General features: G+C 53.2%; 6 protein-coding genes across 6 annotated transcripts; 4 read left to right on the plus strand and 2 right to left on the minus strand.

The window, feature by feature from the left end:
* Positions 1-687: 687 nt before the first annotated feature.
* Positions 688-2,810, plus strand: BBK36DRAFT_1134200 (aminotransferase class-III). The gene is given in 10 exon segments (XM_024892226.1): positions 688-738; positions 749-785; positions 900-1,044; positions 1,109-1,699; positions 1,771-2,067; positions 2,158-2,239; positions 2,308-2,399; positions 2,473-2,606; positions 2,686-2,733; positions 2,744-2,810. The coding sequence occupies 7 exon segments, from the start codon at positions 905-907 to the stop codon at positions 2,730-2,732; spliced, it is 1,383 nt and encodes a 460-aa protein (XP_024752750.1). The 5' UTR covers positions 688-738; positions 749-785; positions 900-904; the 3' UTR covers position 2,733; positions 2,744-2,810.
* A 793-nt stretch (positions 2,811-3,603) lies between these two features.
* BBK36DRAFT_1110872 (MFS general substrate transporter) lies at positions 3,604-5,265 on the minus strand (the record flags this gene model as incomplete). The annotated part of the gene is made up of 4 exons (XM_024889639.1): positions 3,604-3,847; positions 3,911-4,750; positions 4,839-5,080; positions 5,170-5,265. 4 exons carry the CDS (start codon positions 5,263-5,265, stop codon positions 3,604-3,606), a joined length of 1,422 nt encoding a protein of 473 aa, XP_024752751.1.
* Positions 5,266-6,496: 1,231 nt separating this feature from the next.
* BBK36DRAFT_1187071 (putative alpha-ketoglutarate-dependent sulfonate dioxygenase) lies at positions 6,497-7,873 on the plus strand (the record flags this gene model as incomplete). Its single annotated transcript, XM_024896519.1, has 5 exons — positions 6,497-6,765; positions 6,876-6,950; positions 7,016-7,074; positions 7,132-7,346; positions 7,467-7,873. The coding sequence occupies exons 1-5, from the start codon at positions 6,514-6,516 to the stop codon at positions 7,871-7,873; spliced, it is 1,008 nt and encodes a 335-aa protein (XP_024752752.1). The 5' UTR covers positions 6,497-6,513.
* Positions 7,874-9,488: 1,615 nt separating this feature from the next.
* Positions 9,489-10,226, plus strand: BBK36DRAFT_1097 (hypothetical protein; the record flags this gene model as incomplete). The annotated part of the gene is made up of 1 exon (XM_024889098.1): positions 9,489-10,226. The coding sequence occupies one exon, from the start codon at positions 9,489-9,491 to the stop codon at positions 10,224-10,226; it is 738 nt and encodes a 245-aa protein (XP_024752753.1).
* Positions 10,227-10,940: 714 nt separating this feature from the next.
* BBK36DRAFT_1098 (hypothetical protein) lies at positions 10,941-11,366 on the plus strand (the record flags this gene model as incomplete). Its single annotated transcript, XM_024889114.1, has 1 exon — positions 10,941-11,366. The coding sequence occupies one exon, from the start codon at positions 10,941-10,943 to the stop codon at positions 11,364-11,366; it is 426 nt and encodes a 141-aa protein (XP_024752754.1).
* Positions 11,367-12,231: 865 nt separating this feature from the next.
* BBK36DRAFT_1111259 (hypothetical protein) lies at positions 12,232-14,836 on the minus strand (the record flags this gene model as incomplete). Its single annotated transcript, XM_024889689.1, has 4 exons — positions 12,232-13,470; positions 13,542-14,015; positions 14,171-14,506; positions 14,720-14,836. The coding sequence occupies 4 exons, from the start codon at positions 14,834-14,836 to the stop codon at positions 12,232-12,234; spliced, it is 2,166 nt and encodes a 721-aa protein (XP_024752755.1).
* Between the last annotated feature and the right edge of the window lie 3,414 nt (positions 14,837-18,250).

An 18,250-nucleotide genomic window follows, 5' to 3' on the forward strand; every position in this document is an offset into this window, starting at 1 on the left:
CACGGAAACGGCAGACGCTGTCATCGAGCCCAGGGTCAAAGATATGTGAGATGGCTTGTTCAGCAGAGTGATGGGATTTATGCCCTTCTTTTCTCACTCACGCAGCTCAGCAATACAGGCGGCAGCGTCCATCACAATTTGGGCTTATTGACACACCGGCAGTCAACTCTCTGTGATCAAAGAGGCAACACCCTTGCTTGTAACCCCCATGAAGCGGCTGATGATTGTGAGGTGGTCCGCCATTCAACGTGTGCCTTTGTCGCCCATCTAGTACACGAAGGTATTACAGCCGACTTTTTATCCCAGTCAAGAGTAATTCTGAATGCAACACTGCTCATATAACTCGGACATGCAATAGCCGGTCGATGATAAGAATGAGTGGAGCAGAGCGACATCGCCAGCTCTTTGCCGCATAAAACACCAACAACATCAATCTATTACCTACTCTCAAACACCAGATTTCGCATCTCATATGACCTCAGAAACTCCATCACATGGTCACTTCAACAACGTATCAATTCCCATTACCGAGTTCCATCTTTCTCTTCTTTTGTCCCGGGCTCCCGGAATCGATTCGGTGGATCCGGCCCGGGACCGGAACCGGGCCGGTCAACCTCTATCGCTTCTACTTATCTCGTCTCCAATCCTTTTCTGCTTCCTTTCTCGTTGTCCAACCACTGACTAGCACTGGATCCCCGCATCCGCCACACTCGTCAAGCCGGCAATCGCAGTTCCGGGGTACGTACTAGTATCTATCTCATATGAGGCGAAACTAACTTATCAAAACTATAAGAAGCTTTTGTTTTTCCATACTTCCCTTTCTTGAGCTGTTCCTCTCACTCACAAGCATCACCCTCATACAAAGTCTTTTCAAACTTATAGCCTTTGTTTCATCTTGTTCACAATGTCTGCCGTGCTCGAGCCAAAGGTGACCACCGAGATCCCTGGACCTCGCTCCAAGGCCGAGGCCGAGAAGGTTGGCTCATTCTTTGATAACCGGGCTTTCTACTTTGTGGCCGACTATGACAAGAGCTCGGGCAACTAGTACGTACAGCAACTTTATCATCCTCAATTCTCACAAACAGGGCAAAACTAACATGCAGAAAAGCATCGTCGACGTGGACGGCAACCAGTTCCTGGACGTCTACTCCCAAATCGCCTCCATCCCCGTAGGCTACAACAACCCGGGCCTCATCAAGGCCGCCCAGTCCCCCGAGATGGTCTCCGCGCTGGTCAACCGCCCGGCCCTGGGCAACTTCCCCTCGAGCCACTGGCACGACTCGCTCAAGAACGGCCTGCTGAGGGTCGCCCCCGCCGGCTGCGACAAGATCTTCACCGCGCAGTCCGGCTCCGAAGCCAACGAGCTCGCCTTCAAGGCCGCCTTCATGCTGCACCGCCGCAACCAGCGCGGCGAGGGCGTCGACTGGTCCGCCAGCGACATCAGCTCGTGCCTCAACAACGCCAAGCCGGGGTCGCCCGACCTGGCCATCCTGAGCTTCGCCAACTCGTTCCACGGCCGCGGCTTCGGCAGCTTGAGCGCCACGCGGTCAAAGGCCGTGCACAAGCTGGACATTCCCTCGTTCGACTGGCCGCAGGCGCCGTTCCCGGCGCTCAAGTATCCGCTCGACAAGTTTGCCGCTGAGAATGCGGCGGAGGAGAAGAGGTGCCTTGAGAAGGTGGAGGAGCTCATCACTTCATGGTGAGTCTTGAGAATCTTTGTGTGTGAACTGATGAATCTAAACGGAACACTGATTTGGGTTTTGACGATAGGCAATTCCCCGTTGCTGGCTTGATCGTCGAGCCCATCCAGAGCGAAGGAGGCGACAACCACGCCTCCCCTGCCTTCTTCCAGGGCCTCCGTGACATTACCCAGAAGCACAACGTCACCATGATTGTCGACGAGGTCCAGACCGGCTTCGGCGCTACCGGCAAGTTCTGGGGCCACCAGCACTGGAACCTGACGTCGCCTCCCGACATCGTGACCTTTTCCAAGAAGGCCCAGACCGCGGGCTACTACTTCGGCAACCCCAGACTGGTGCCCGACAAGGCTTACCGCCAGTTCAACACGTGAGTTCTTATATATACATTCACGATGAGAACTTTCGAAAGTGAAATTGGGAACGAAGTAGAAATGCTGACTTGATGAAACTCCATTAGCTGGATCGGTGACCCAGCTCGCGTCCTCATGAGCAAGGCCGTTGTCGAGGAGATTCTCTCCAAGGATCTCGTCAACCAATGCGTAAGCACCATTCCCTCCCCCCCGCCGGAGCTCCAAATAAGCAGAATTTAATCATCGAAATTTTGCAGGCCCGCGTCGGTGTCGCTCTCTACAACGAACTCGAGCGCCTCGCCACGAAATACCCCGAGCTCATCAAGAACCTCCGCGGCAAAGGCCAAGGGTAAGCCTCTCACTTCATCCAACCACACATACAGCACTCCCTTGAATACTAACACAATCTGTCAAACTTGTAGAACATACATCGCCTTCGATACAAAGGACCCCGCCTCCCTCGTCAAGAACATGAGGTCCCTGGGCGTCAACGTCGGCACATGCGGCACCCAGACGGTGCGACTCCGCCCGATGCTCATCTTTGAGGAAGCTCACAGTCAGTTCTCTTTTTCCCACTTCCCTTCAATTTTTACTATACCGGATGGTTTGGCTAATGAGGCGTGAAATTTTTGCAGTTCCCCTTTTGATTTCGGCTTTGGATAAGGCTCTCGGATCAGCATAGGCATCGAAATGGAAACAAAAGTCGAGAGAGGGACGTGATTTGGGAGCGGATAAGGCATTTTTGTTAGGATAAAGCGTTTGATTGTTTATTTTTGGGTCCTTGATTTAGGGCTCCGTAGTATATAAATTGGAACTTCATCAACATCGTCTTTCATTTCGTCCTTTCGTACGCAGCTCACCATGCCAAATCCAACCGTGTTCATAATTGCAGGCATCTGCGCTCGTCATCTCGTCAAGGGATCTAATCCATAAGACCCCCTTATAGCTACGGAGTAACTCGCAGTGGGAAAAGTTCGCCACCATCAAGTAATCATTCGATCATATCGCATACAGTTAACCTTCAGTACAAACGCACTATACCCCAGATCTTCCCCCTTGTCAAGCCTGATGTAAGAGCCAAGCTGCCGAGTTCTCATAACGTTATACTACTACTATCTCTTTTCTCCGGTCGCCGGTCCGGAGATTCTCGATCATATCGCGTCCTCCCCCGAGTCAGCATCCTATTTTTTGTCCCGCATTTTCCTAAGCCGAGATGCAAGTTCTATCTTCGGGAGACAAATGACATGGGGCCCCCCCCCGTGGGACCTCCGGATTCCGTTTGCCGGTTTGCGATCGATAGACTACCCGGTTCCGCTTCGGGACGCTTGGCCGAGGATAACCAGCCTTGCCGACAAAACAAGTCACAACTTCTTGGACTGACCGATACGATATCGGAAACAAGGGGCTTTGCCAGCTGAAATGATTCGTGGTCACATTGCGCATTTCATCTGTGCGACTTTCTCTTCTCATCAACGGAGCGCATTTCTCACATTCCTTCTCGTCAGACGGAAAAAGAAAGGAGACAAGAGGCACGTTTTATTGTTCCGTACCTCTTACTGACTTCGCTTGCCCCTGGACTCAAACGGCAGGATGAGACTCAAAATCACAAGCAGTCCAAACAACGCCGCGCAGACAAACAGAGGAGCCGTCGTCTCCACGTTTGCATAGCTTCCCACAAGCACGCCTAGAATGCCACCGACTCTGTTGAGGATGACGCAGAGGCCGTAGCCCGTTGCGCGGTGCGCAGATGGCAGGATCTCAGGGGTATATGCATAAATCGTGCCGTAGTAAATGTTGCTACACAGAAGAGTTGGACCGTCAGCATTCTGTTCAAGGGAATCCATTACGAATACAACTCACGATGCGGCCGAAATGGCGGCAGACACTCCAACGTTCTGAGCTGGCGTCTTGATCTGCGTGTACCCAAACTGCAGTACCATCGTCACCAGCGCTCCGACGGCCAGAGTGCCTCTGCGTCCAAAGAACTTGGTCTCAATCAGAATCGCCGCAATGACGGGACCGACGAGGCCTGCCACCTGATTGATGGCATAATCTCTCCATGTAGCATAAGTCGAGCCGTCACCAACCTCGGCGCCCCGCGACTGGAGATAGAATGGCAGGAAGACGCTGTACAGCGGAGACACCATCCCGATGACGAACCAGTTGGCCAGAATCACGGCAGTCGACCAGGCGAGCCGCCGCGTCTGGAAGAGGCCCTTGAAGTGCATCTTCAGCCGGAGCGGTGACCAGACGGATTGCTCCGTGTGCAGCACGATGCCTTCTGCCTGCAGTCTCTCCAGCGTCAAGCTGTGCGACCTACCGGCCTTGATGGAGATGTCGTTGAGCGTCTTGATGACCTCGTCATCGCGGTTTTGCGAAATCAGCCACCGCGGCGTCTGCGTCATGCGGATAAAGGCGATTCGAGCAATGGCCATGATCAGGACCAGGCCGCCGCAGGTGAAGTGAAGGTATCGCCAGCCCATGTTGTCGGCTCGTCGGCATGTTTCGGGCGTCGCCTCGGGGGCGCAGCTGAAGTTGGCCATGAAGGCCCACGCGAGGAGGCCCGTGATTGTGTATCCGACGGCCCACCAGACGGCCATGAACGTGACGAGCCAGGAATGGGTGGTGGGCAGGAATTCGATGAGGTTCGTCGCGTCGAGGACGTAGTTGCCGCCGGCACCGGCGGAGTAGATGGCAACACTGGTTTACACAGCGACACACGTAGTCAGTCACTGCTCGGCCATCTAGCAAGGGCAACATCGTGAGAAGGCGGACAGAAGGGGCTCACATCGCAGCAAAGGATATATAAGAGGGCATGCCGCCTGCAATGAGCACAAAGACGGCGCATGACAAGAGACTCGTGTTGAAGGCCAGCTTCCTACCAATAATGTCGGCAGAGAAGCCCCAGATGCCAGCGCCCACGAGGAGGCCGACCTGCGAAGCCAGGGGGATGCCGGAAACGTGAGCGTCAGGCAGCCCATATTCCTGCTGGACAGCTGGGTTCGCGATAGATTGACAGACGACTAAAAGCTATAGAAAGAGAGAGTCAAGTTCGTCCAATGTCAGTCAATGCAGCAAGGCGAACGGCTGCGGAGAACAGCTGGACTGTGACGCCATACCGAGTCGACGGCATATCCAAATCCATTGAGGAAGAACAGCTTCCACTGGAACCCCGTCATGCCAATCTCGTCAATTGCACTGTTGACGAGGGCCATCTTCCGGGCCAGGACAGGGTCGATCGCCTTGACGTCGAAGACATCGTTGAGGGAACTGGAAGAAGCCTCATCTCGATCCTCCTTGTCCACCACTACAACCGGTGGTTTCTCGTTGTTAGGGTAGGACTCGGCGTAATTCCTGGATTCTGAATTGGTGTTGGAATTGGAGCTCGCGGCGTCGTATGGGGGCGATTCTTTCTCGGTCAGCTCAGCCGTTGCTGCTGCTGTTGGTGATGGTGGTTCAATTGCCATTGTTGCCGCTCATACACAGGAGGATTTTGAAGCCGGAAATGAAGCAGGAGTAGCAACGTGCCATTACATCTCGAGATCAAATCGCCGTTTGTCGAGTCGTATATATAAGAACCCATCTCCAGGCTTCTTCACTCTCGTCTCATGCTCCTCCCCCCGTGCTGCAGCTGCATCTTTCCAGGACTGCGAGCATTACGGCTTCACAGACAGCTTTCCCGCATATCAATTCAACGATGCAGTCTTTAACATAAAGAGCACGTCTTCGACTTGGAAATGGTATCATATGCGAACAGGCGCTGCAACCGCGTATAGCGTCGCAAATTGTCGCCCGCAAGCCGCAAAAAGCTGCCGTCCCCCGACGTGCCGAGTCGCACTGCTTCAGCTCGCCGTGATGGCGTTTGCGACCGTATAATGGTATCATTGCCCTGATCTGGCCTAGGGGAGCTGACAACTGACGAATGCAGTTGTTTGATTCCATATCGCGATGCTCCCAATGGTGATCCGTTTACACGCCGCTTCCCCGCGTCATGCGTCTTATCAGCACAACATCTGGGTGAGATCGCCGGTACCGCAATGCTGGAGATATCAGATGCCAGATGTTGCAGTTCGCGGGGTTCTCGGGACGAATCATTGGTGGGTGCTTACCCTGCGCTCTCTGGATATCACAAGTTGGTGTCGATGTCGCATATGCAGGACGGTAGGGCGCAGCTGTCGCCATCGCGGGTTGGCATGGCGATACGCCTTTAGCTGAAGGAATGCGGCATCCTTCGGCAGCGCTGTATAAGCAGAGTCGCACTTTCAGGGCATTGAGTTTCGAGCTTATATGTTCGAACCGGATTAGGCCTTGACAAATCACCAAATGCTTGAAATGGTATATATTGCCTTTCTTCTGTGAGGTCAAGGCCATCAAAAGGGATTCGGTAGTATCCTGCGGCCATATCTGACGACAAGAACGTCAGCCAAGGTGTAAGACGAGATATCAAAACATCACCACTCACAATGGCCACCCTCACCCTCACCAGCACAATCAGTCCCCGCGTATTGGCCTACAAGCCGCCTCATCCCGAGCTCAAGGAGTTTGTCCCCGCCCGTGACCGCGCTTTCTTTGCAGACCCGGAAAAGACGTCCCTTCTGAGATGGGCCACAGCCGTCGAGGAAGTCACTCCGCTCATCGGGACGGAGCTCAAGGGTGTTCAGCTAAGCAAGCTCACCGACCAGCAAAAGGACGAGCTCGCATTGCTTGTAGCAGAGGTGCGCATGAAGGATAAGAGGAAGAAAGAACCGTGTTGCTGTGTCCCTGATGCGGTGGTGGCACGGCACCCAATCTCCAGGGAACGACTTGCTAACATCGTTCGTTGTAGAGGGGCGTCGTTTTCTTTCGTGATCAGGACATCACTCTCGATCAGCAGCATGCGCTGGCATCGTACTATGGTATTGTATGTCAGCAACCCAACATGGAGAGGTCGAGCAACGCAGATATGGACAACTAACCAGTGGATAGCAAGATAGAGACCCCAACCAACAAGATCCTAGACATGTAACCATCATTGGTCGTGGCGGGTAGGTCCTCGTTTGTCTATTCGAACAGTCAGTTGGTTATTAACGTCCTTCGTGCAGAAACATCCGAGGCCATGGCAACTTCAGCTCAGAATGGCATGGAGACCACTCCTTTGAGCTGAATCCGCCCTCGTACACACTGCTCCGCATGGTCAAGACGTCTCCCAGCGGCGGAGACACCATCTTCACCAGCCAGACCGGCCTGTATGATGCATTGAGTCCTGCTTTCCAGAGGGCCATTGAAGGCTTGCACGGCGTCCACTCGTCAGACGTATGTATATGACCTTGATTGTGGTATAGCAACAAGATTGGACTAACGCAGGAATGTCCGTAGAAAACCTATCTCGCCTCCATCAACGGAGGGGGTACACCACACAGAGCCCCCATCGTCACAGCCCATCCTTTGGTCCGGACTCACCCGGTAACCCGTCTCAAGTCTCTCTTCTACAACCCTCATTTCGTCGATCGCATCCAGGAGCTCAACGCCCAGGAGTCTCACCACATCCTGGCCTTTCTCCGCGAGCACCTGTCCAACGCAGACGACCTGACGGTTCGCTGGAAATGGACGCCTGGAGCGGTTGCTTTCTGGGATAACAGAATCATTGCCCACAAGGCCGTTCCAGGTCATTACGACACAGAGCTGAGGGAAGGAAAGCGGACGGCTGTCCATGGCGAGCGACCCTTTTACGACCCGGAGAACAGCGAGAGCCTGAGTGAGAGGGCGGCGAGGCTTGCAAACGAGAAGGGCACGAATGGGAACGGCATTGTCGAAAAGACAAAGGAACTGGTGTTGAATGATTAACGTTGATATGGCGAAGTCATATAAATACAACATTGCTCGGGGAATTTGTCGACCTACCAAATGGCATTATGTTGTTAAAGGATGAAGAAAAAGGGGTCGAGATACGATCGTGCTTGCTTTGTATCATTGGGGTTGTCAAAGTCAAAGAAACGTGACTCGTAGTCGGATTCGGATTCGTATGGCCTAGAATGTCTGTAAGGTACCTTATGCACCACCTATCAAAGTCAATGGCCATGGCCTACTTGCCAAGTCGAACATTCAGACGCTGAGAGACTGCCATACCTTGGACGGAATAAAGAGTCCCTTGCCATGCAGCAATGCAGCAAAGGACGTGTCCGCCAGAGCCAAGACAGACCTTTAGACAAAGTTCCTGTTGAGCATTCGAAAGAAAGGGGTCAACGTGAAGCGTTTGTAGTGACAAGCCGCCAGGAAAAGGAGAAGCACCCAGACGCAGAAGGCAAAGACGACGCGGCACTCTGGCAGACGGAGGATTCGTCGCAGACAGGCATATGCGTTGCCGTAGTGGACGACGCGGATCTCTTCTGGCATGGGGATGCGGCTCGCCATCGCCCAGATCGAGGCCATGGTTGCTTTTTGGCGGCTGTAGCTCTGAATAGGGACTGAGACGGAGGCGATGCAAACTTCCTGCTTTGCTGATGAATCAAAGCGAGGATGAAGAGTTTCTGGTGAGTGCGGTAGGTGTTTGAGTAGACGTCCTAGATAGAACAGATGGAAAAGAGACTGTGAGTAATCTCAGCTGCCTCCTCGAAGCAAACCACAGCACGTATCCAAACCAGCAGTGATGCAGCAAAATGCACAGCACAGCACACCCACCTTTCTTTCTTCCGTAAATCGCCTCCAGGCTATCAGAGTCAAGTCCACTTCCTCAGTCTCGTCCCAGTACGCCACGAGAATCCCAAGTGTTGACAAGAAAAGAAAAGAAAAAGCACAAGGGGCCTCAGGCAAAAGGACGACTCTGAGTGGCCACTCGACGACAACAGCTGGCAACGCTTCGACACAGTCACTCGCCTTTCCCATCGTCATCCCCCCCCCCTCGAGCCAGCAGCTGGCAGAAAGCCTGGCGCCCACCGAACTCCCAGTTTTCGAAATTTCTTCCATCTTCACCTTCGTTCCCTTTTCGAGAGACGTGTTTTCGTGTTTTTCGCACTTCTTTTGCAACAATCGTCACGCAGTTCCTTCATCTGACCTTGAGTTGAACGCTTCCTCGTCTCCTGCTCATCAAGCAATCTTATCTCTTTCCACCGTAAAGGCTGCTGCAGAAAAGGTACGTTGCCGAGCTCGATTTGTTTTCCCCATCTTCCCCCTCTTCCTCTCCCTCTTCCATCTGGTCTTCATCTATCCCTCTTCTTCATTGCCCATCTCCAACATTATTAGCTTATGCATCATCGTCCATCTCGCCTCTCTTTCCATCTGTAGCCCTTCCATCCCATCGTCATCATCTTCATCGCCATCGAGGGCTGTCCTCCTCTCTTCCAGTCATCTCCTCCTATTTCACCTCTGCTGCCCTCTCTTCTCTCCCTGAACTTCAAGCTCTTCAGGCTCTTCATCCCCATTCACCAGAGTCTCTTCTCCTTGGGCTCTCCAAAGCAACACCATGGCCTTCCTCGTCATCCTCGCCATCTTCCTGCCATTCCTCCTCCCAAGACGGTGCCTCCATCCCGTCCTGCCCTACTTCATCCTCTTCCACTTTGTCCTCCTCCCCGGACTCCTCCGACTAAAACCTTACAACAAAGATCAATCAATCTTCATCAACATGGCTGAGTCCGCCGACAAACCCACCCACAACAACCGCGGCTTCTATCTAGCCATCGCCTTTGGCATCATGGGCCTCTTCCTCATGATGGTCATCCCCTGCGCCATCGCCATGGGCATCGCCCGCTGCCGCGAGAAGCGCCAGGAGCGTCGTGACGCACTCCGCCGCGAGCTCGAGGAGGGCCAAGGCGACGAGGCTACCTGCATCGACGCCGCTGATGGCCGCTTCCCCGTCTTTTGCGTCGACGAAGTCGGCGAGTCTTCTGGCTGGCGCCGCGACGAAAACGACCTCGAAACCACCACCAATCTGTACCAAGACACCACTATCCTCCAGCATGCCGACGGCCTCGTCGAGGTTCGCAAGCCCGAGCCTGCCTACGGACCCGGCACCTGTCGCTTCCACGGTGGTCGCTTCCAGGAGCACCTCCCTGAAGCTTTTGAGCAGTTCCCCGAGCAGCCTGAAGTCCAGATGCTCGAGCAGCCCGAGCTCAACGAGGACTCTGCCGAGGACTCTGCCTCTGCTTCTTCCTACAAGGGCAAGGGAAAGGAGCCTCTCATTGTCAAGCGCAAGGAGGAGTAACTTGAAAGTTCTCCCATGCTCTGGCGAAACCAAAACATCGCCCACCACCTTCGACGATATTTTACGATGATGTACCGATAAATGACTGGCTTTCTTTTGTTTTTAATCAGGGATCTGGCGGATAATGGGATTGAGTTTACTGGTTTTCTACGCCTGCTAAGGGAAAGGGCACGACGTCAGGGGTCAAAAGACGTCTGTTTTATTGTTGTTCTATCAAGGGTTATAGGGGTCTCGGATACATCATCATCGTCGTGGTAAACCCTCTAACAGAGTGAATACGCACCCTCGTCTGATTTGCGACTTGTGATTTGCTCTCTTCTGTGGCATTGTGACTCAGCTTGTTCAATAATGAACATCGTCTTTGTGTCGGATGCTGCCATCCTGGCTTGTGCTGAAGACTTGTTTCTATAATTATATGTACCGTTTTCTTTGTTGAACTCTCCCCTAGACGACATCGTAACTGGCGAAACTGTTCAAAGTCTCCCCAATAATCATTAGACTTCAAAAAAATCTAGGAAAAGCCGCTTTCATCTTATTCTTCTTTCATCTCTGTCAACTGAATTCTCAAAGGTCCAGAAGAAAACACAATTCCATCCCATAAATCTCCCAACTCCCACCGCCCTCCACCCTTCCACCCAAACTCTCCCCAAGCCTTGACAACCCACATCTCTCCAGCCATCAAAACCACCGACCAAGAGAAAATTCAAGTCCAACATGTTCTTCGCCGGCTACTTCATCCGCTCAACAACCCCCCTCCTCACCAAACCCCTCTTCCCCTTCACCATCCCCTACATCTTCTCGCGCCCTCCCCCCCCTTCGTTCCCCTTCATCCGTTCCCTCCTTGCCGCCATGAACAACTTCTTCAGAGACGCCTTTACAATCATCCAGTTCTTCTGGCCACTCTTCCTCGTCGTCTTCTGCATCAGCCTATTCGCCTCCTTCGTCCAGCCGTACATCTTTGCTTTTCTCTCCTTTGCGTTTCGAAATTGCGCTTCCTTTTTGCGACGCATTTTGCTTCCTCTCCGGGCCCTGATCGCCACGACCATCAGCCCCATCATTAAGAAGCTACCATCTGACTGGAATCCGTTTAGCAAGAAGAAGCAGTCAGGTGGTAAATCACGATCTGGTGGGAAAAAGTAGCACATGTTGCCTACCTTTCCGTCTGGTATGCCGCACAACAGCCTGAGACGTTCTCTCCTCTCAAAGGCCTTTGCTAACATAGTATACCCAATAGCATCGATTCAGTCGCCCAACGCTATAACTTACGAGACGAGACGATGATGCTCAAACCAAGCACGGCATCGCAACGATGGGCTGACTAGCCCTCAGTGTGCTACAGCTTGAATGTTTTTACTCAGCATCGGTCGAGTCACTGCTCATATTCAAATTTGTGTATGACCAAGTTCAGCTCTCAAGGAGCAGAAGCTGCTAGATTTGAGCACAAGAATAGAGCTTTATATACCTAGTATATGCGAATCCCCTCCTCTTGTGCACAATCACATCCTCCCACATCCTATGATTCGTCAATGTCAATCACACAGTGGCAAGTCTGAGACTTATCCACGGGCGAATGTGCTGTTGAAAAAGAGAGAAATACGCAAAGGTATTAAATACACAGCCGTAGGAGTGGTTCCATTTGATAGTACAAGCAATCGTGTCGACATTTACATATATCGACACTAGAACAGAAGCATGATTATGTTTGTGGCAATCCATGCCAATCGCAGAGAGGAGACCGACTCTATGTCGACGCCAAACGCCCGTGATGGAAGCATTTAGAGGAGATGAAAGCAGTGAGAAAAATAAAACCTCCGAGAGGAAAAAGGAAAAGGGTGCTCCCGATGCAGAGGTCCGGCACTTTGGTCCAAGCAAACCTGTTCTCCAATCAACCATGCACCCCGCATTCCGGCCAACTCCCAACGCTCATGCATACAGACGCCCTGTTGTCTTTGTCGCCGCCCCCTGTTTGTCCAAAATGTGAATCGGGATTAGGTCAAGGTGGCCCCTAGCCCATGTTGCCCATATTGAGGTTGCCCATAGAATATCCATCGAACATGGAGGTGGAAAGTTGCTCTCCGCTATTCGGTAGGAATTCCCCAAACATTTCCCAGTTCACGGTGGAAACATCAAGATATCCCCCAAGGAATTGGTTAAACCCCATGAGTGGCTGTTGCTGGGGTGTCACCGTCGTCGTGGGAGACGTCACAGACTGCCCGGACGACTTGGAATCGTTGCACGGCACCAATTCCCTGAGTTGGCTGATGAAGCTCGGAGTCTCAATCACCTGCCCATTCTGGGCATAGGCAAGCTCCCGCGCCCGCCAGGCTTTGAGCACAAATTGAGCCTGGGCTGCATGCGGCTTGATGGTCATGTCGGAGAACTCTTGGTGATTGGCATAAATCTTGCGCATAACCTCCCAGGCGCGGTCCGCCAGCGTTCCCACCGGCCGATCGTGAAGCAGACCCGTGAAGACTGCGAAAGCATCGAGCTGGAAGTGGAACCTCATGAACCACTGGAAGCCGGCGGCAACCATCCGCTCGTGTGCCTCCATCTTATGCTCCATCATCATCAGCAGCACTTTGAAGAAATTGTCTTTGGGGCCGAATATTTCAGTTCCCCACTCTGGCTGTTCTTGGATGGGCACAAGCATCTCCGACAACCTATGAGTGAGCATTGGCCGAATGGCAAGCGCCGCAACGTGGGCATTGCCTGCCCTTACGTCGATCATGTTCTTTTCAATCTCCATCAGTCTTTCTTCCAATTTCTCAGCCTTTTTTCGGAATTTTTCGAAAATCGCTTTGGTGTTGTTTTCTGGATCCGCGCTGTCGTTGAGCGTCTGGCCCATTATGGCAGCTTCAAAGTCGCGGGATTCGTTGGAGCCGTCTGTTTCCATCTTGAATCGAAATATTTCTGCGAGGACAATGCTGAAGGCCATTTCCGTAGGGCCATCACGCTCGACGACTGGCTCAGTCGAGCCGGGGAAAAGGTCCGCATCGTTCAGATTCGAGGGCTTCCGGGTGTCCCAGCTGGCATTCATCCACGACTGGCTGAGGCCAGACATCATGGCACATTTGGCATCCAGCATCATGATCTGCCACCAAATACGCCTGCGCATCTCGGTTTCGAAAGGGGTCAAGTTGAGTTGCGAGCCGTCTCGGTGATACCCCATCTTCTGGGCTATACGCATAATGACTCCGCTGATGACCCATTGCGCATGTCTGTCATACCGCCCTTCTAGAGAAATCTGGAGGCGTATCAGACGGCAATGTCCAAGTGGCAAGATCAGGGTGGGGTGTCAAGCATTGATAGACTTACCAGGTACAACACGATGGCTTGCAACGTCGTCATGTTGTAATTTTTGAGAAAGCTGTATTTGATCAAGCATGCTTTGGTGCCTGTGTTGAATCTCTGGATCGCGGCCTCGCGAGACATGCCGATTGTTTGTATGCTCTCCGCAGAAGTCATCGAAACACTCGCCATGGCGAAGATGGAGAAAAGAAGAGCTTGTTGGTGCAGAGGCAGGGCGCTCATATTAGTCGCTGCTTCCATTATCAAAGGCTGGAGAGTCGGCACGTGGATGACTTTGAACAGGGGGTTGACGCGGTCGAGGTAGAGCTGCCAGAGCCGGAAAACGTGAATAGGGTCGGGCTGAAGGTCGTCGATGTTCGTATTGAACACGTCGGCAGAAAGCACGAGGTCTGCATTGTTGTCTGGAGTGAGCTCGTCCGAGCCCAAGAGACTCGATTCTTCTGGATCATCCGTCTCTACAATATCTCGCATTTTCTGGAGCTGTATTCCCCCTTCAAATCAGCATCCATTGCAGAGCAATGCCAACAAGAATATCAACGAAAAGAAGTTATGGAAAAGCGGGGGGGCTGCTCTCATGACCCTCGGCTCGGACCAGGGCTCATATCGACCAGCGCACATGTTATGGCTTCACTCACCTCGTCGTACACACTAGCCCAAATGTAGCTGTCCATGAAACGGACGTTGCCATCTTCCTTGACCATGAGAGCGCCTGGATTACGAGACTGCGTAGAATCGAGGCTGGCGGGCGTGGCGACGGGAGCCTCGGAAGCTGGCAAGTTGGGGTTGGAGGGCGTTGCTGGTAAAGGTGGTAACGGCCTTTGAGCAGTAGAGGGAGCAGGTATCGGCACCGATCCACTTGCATACTGCTTGAGCAGTTCCTCGCATCGTGCGAGACGTTCCTGGAGATCTTGGTTTGGGCGCCGGCGTTTGCGAGCTGGCGCCGGGGTGCTGGGCGTGCAGGTGACATTGGCCTGAGGCAATGTGAGCTTCTTGCGATTTATGATACAGTTGGTACGCAACGAGCTGAAAGCCGCTGATTTCTTTCCATTTCCGCCTCAAAGATGTTCACGGCAGGCTTGAGGCTGAATGCCAAAGCTGGGAAGAAGAGCAGCTGACAGCACATGCGAGTAAGTCCGGGTAGCTACGAGCTACCAAGCCAAGAAGAAAAGGAATGGATTGCGCACCTTGATACAGTTGGAACATGGTGAATTCCTGTCGCACTTTATTTTGCGATGCTGACACAATACACAAGCCAGTATTCTGGGGTGTTTGTGAGGTCCTGGTGAAGCGTTTGACGACATGTCCAAGTTTGCGCCGGTGATTTCACATGTCACCAGCGGGGAGAACGTGGGGTGTTAAAGATCGGGTCGTAGCCAAACCCCGAAGTCTGACGATGAGAGCGGTAAAAAGGGAAAAATAATCCACACGGGGTAAGCCAAGCAGAAAGAAAAGGAGGGAAGGGGAAAGCAAAAAGAAGATAAAACAGCTCTCGAGTGCTCCAGGCACAGACGAATGCGAACGAGAAAGAGTTTCCAACAGCGCGTGAAGACAGCACGACGAAGAAAACAGATATAGCGAACCAAGAAGAAGAAAGGGTGCTGCCTGACAAAGCTGCTTTTTGCGAGACAGGGGCAAGAGGCTGTGTGAAGCAGCACGTCGGTGTCAGGAGTCGCAGTAAATGATCGAGCAACGAAGAGCTGATGGCGGGAAGCCCTCTGAGAAAAGCTGAAGTGACGGGGGTACGGACGAAGACTCAACCCTGCGTGCTGAACAAAGTGCAACCGGAGAGTTCTCTTCTGTCCGGACAAGCCAGGGAGCCGGACAACGGACCTAGGTGGCCGTTCCCGATACGCGTATTGAAGGAGGGCGGTGGTGGAGATGAAGCTGGGGACCAAGAAATGAGATACCAGACTCAAAACCCGTGCGTTGTCGGATGCGAGGCAAGACGCCGTGGGTTAGTTTTTAGAAACAGGGCTCGATGGCACAGCTAAGTAGACGACAGTGTTCGGTCAGGTATCCGGGTGGCGGAGACGGCGGTGGCGGCAACGGGAGGCTGCTCAATGTTCTGCGAATTGCTTCCGCAAGCCGTGGTCCTTTTACCGCAGCCTTGCTGGAAGACCCTCTCTTTCCGCTTCCTGCTGGAATGATCCGCAGCACCGTGAGGGTGCCAATTGCGGAGAGAAGAGTCGTGGGCTTGGAGACAAGGTGGTAGTGATAGACTGGCTGAGCGCCAGAGCTGCCACAAGGTGGCTGGCTGTATGTCCGTTATTCCGTTCGTGCGCGCGCGACCGACGTCAGGGCCTAGCGGTTCTGACGCCAGGTACAAGGCAATTTATAATGCGGCAGCGGGCTATACCGAGCTGGTGGGAGGCGGCAGCGTGCGTGTGATCGTGTGCGTTGTAGTATCAGTGGCCTTGTGTGCCTGTGGGCGGCACTCGTGCGAAGTACAAGCAGCTGCAGAACAAATACAGGGCCTCTCCAGACGTGGTGTGAGCTCTCAGCAGCGGGTTGTCGGATCACTGCCGTCAATCCTTTGCAACGGAATCGAGGTTCGCGTACTCGGCTATCGCTGCCGTTATGCCTAGACGGAGGCCGCGGAGAGAAAATTCCAGAGCAGCTGGCTGAAGCCCGCGGCTGGTTGGTCAGCGGCGAACTTGGCAGCGGGGGCCGGAGGTGTAAAAGTAGGGCGATTGAGGCCGAGTATCAAAAGAGATGATGGGCGAATACCTTGTAGAAGAGAAGAACAGAACAGAAGAGTCTTCTGCGGAAGACGATGATGGTGGTGAAAAGGACAAGAAAAAGAAAAGACGGACTATGAATTGATTAATGATACAGTAGTAAGACAAGTCAAGGTAATAAGGTTGTCTTAAGAAGGGAAGGAAGCGGAATTGAGCTTTTTTTCCTCTCCTTCATTCCTTCCTCTCGCTCGCTTTTGTTTCCGCAGGCGATCAGCAGGCACGAGGCAGCTATATACACCCACGTACCTGCTTCTTCTTACTGATACCTGACTTCAGGTTCTCCTGTACATGTCAGGTACTTGAAGGTTAATGCTACGAGGTAAGGGACTGCCTCAGGCAGCCAAATTACCTTACCCTTGATCTCTGCGAGAACTGACGCTTCCATTGAATTGCACTCAATACAAGCCTCAACTCCGTACAACCTGTTTGCTCCATTACGGCCACTCTCGCTCGCTTCATGCACAACAGCCCTGCCTCTGGCTATCTTACTGTGTGTGTACCGTACCCGTTACCGCTCCTCTATGTACCTTGGCTGGATTACCTACTTGATTCCCATACGACCGACCAGTCGTATAACTTCCAATTAACGACAACCTGCCTCAGGTACGGAGTACGGTGGAGATGGGCTTTTTTGTGGTGCGTGGGTGACTCAACCAACCCTCTTTTGGCCCTGCCCTATCCTGCGGTTCCTCTCTAAAAACAACAAGAGCATCAAGAGTACGTGTAAGCCGAAAAGTCTAATCCAGACGTCGTCATGGCTCATTTCTTCCGGACCTGCGTTTGTGACGGATCACCATTGACACCCCGAGAAATTATCAGACAGACGTCGAAAAGTCCCGAGGGTCTGCAGGGGGACACGGGATTTGGCGATACCCAAGGCGTGGCAGTGCGCAGCTGAAGGGCTAGGCTACAACACTGATGACTCAGGCCTTGATTTCAGGAGCAACAGGAGCAAGATTGCTTTGATGAAGGCCGTGCTAGTGGTTAGACGCCGCGCGTATTGATGGTCCTTCGTCTGTTTGTGGGAGCTGCGACGTGAACAAGGCAATACGCGGGATACGTGGCCGTGGCTTGGGTCACTTCACGAAGCATTCATTTCCAGCAAGGCCTCCGGTTAGGCCCTTTGAGGAAGACTTCACCGGCCGGCTGCTGCGCTCCTGCTCGTTGAGGAATGCTCGGCGATGCTATGGTGTATCTCGTTCATGGATTCACGGCCGACCTGAGAGCGTTGGATGCTGCATCGGAACCTTTAGGAGCCGGATCGGATCCGAACGATGAGAGTGACAAAGGGAGCATCGGCCGAGCCATCGCAGCCTTTGTCTAAAGAAAACTTGGCCTGGCCGTGTGACCAAGTTTGACTCTCCAGACTTTCAACGACTACTCGTTTCCATCGTTTACAGGCGATGGGACGTGGGCCGAGATCAGCGCGGGATGACTCTTCGATGCTCTTGCGCCAGTCGACCCTTTTCAGGGCGACTCCGATTGGACTCTGGACTCTGACCAACAGTAAGGGCTCGTTTGTCGGCTTTGACGTCGCCCAAGCACGCTGCTACGACCCCTCTATCGACGCCTCTCAGAAACCGGCGTGGCGCCAGCGCTCCTCCAGGAAGCCCGCCAACCCGCCAGCCAGTGTCGACAGTTGATGAGTCCCAGCATGTGGGCGCGCGGCTGCTGGTCTCCAACGCTTCCATCGAGGCGGCCCGGGGTTCGGGTCCTTGCCGTCGTCCGAGAGTCGGATAAACCCACACGAATCCGCTGCGCAAGTCCGCAACGTCCGTACTACGTCCATGGCCTGCGGAGGACTGGACTAACTAAGTCACATCACCAGACTCGGCTGCTAATGCTTTGGCCTTGGCTTGGGCCCTTTTGCGGGCAAACATGGCGCACGGGATTGGTGTCGACTCGACTTGCTACGATTACAAAGGGCTACATCATATCTATGCGGCCCAGAGTGTGGTTCTGATTGGGACATTGATG

Source organism: Trichoderma citrinoviride (genome assembly GCF_003025115.1).
Source record: "Trichoderma citrinoviride strain TUCIM 6016 unplaced genomic scaffold BBK36scaffold_2, whole genome shotgun sequence".
Taxonomy (NCBI): domain Eukaryota; kingdom Fungi; phylum Ascomycota; class Sordariomycetes; order Hypocreales; family Hypocreaceae; genus Trichoderma; species Trichoderma citrinoviride.

What these genes read in the sequence shown, in the direction of transcription:
- BBK36DRAFT_1134200 (XM_024892226.1), top strand. Translation starts at nt 905, where the DNA reads ATGTCTGCCGTGCTCGAGCCAAAGGTGACCACCGAGATCCCTGGACCT. An exon ending in GACAAGAGCTCGGGCAACTA is followed by an intron (nt 1,045 to 1,108) that starts GTACGTACAGCA and finishes CATGCAGAAAAG; the next exon opens with CATCGTCGACGTGGACGGCA. An exon ending in GCTTACCGCCAGTTCAACAC is followed by an intron (nt 2,068 to 2,157) that starts GTGAGTTCTTAT and finishes AAACTCCATTAG; the next exon opens with CTGGATCGGTGACCCAGCTC.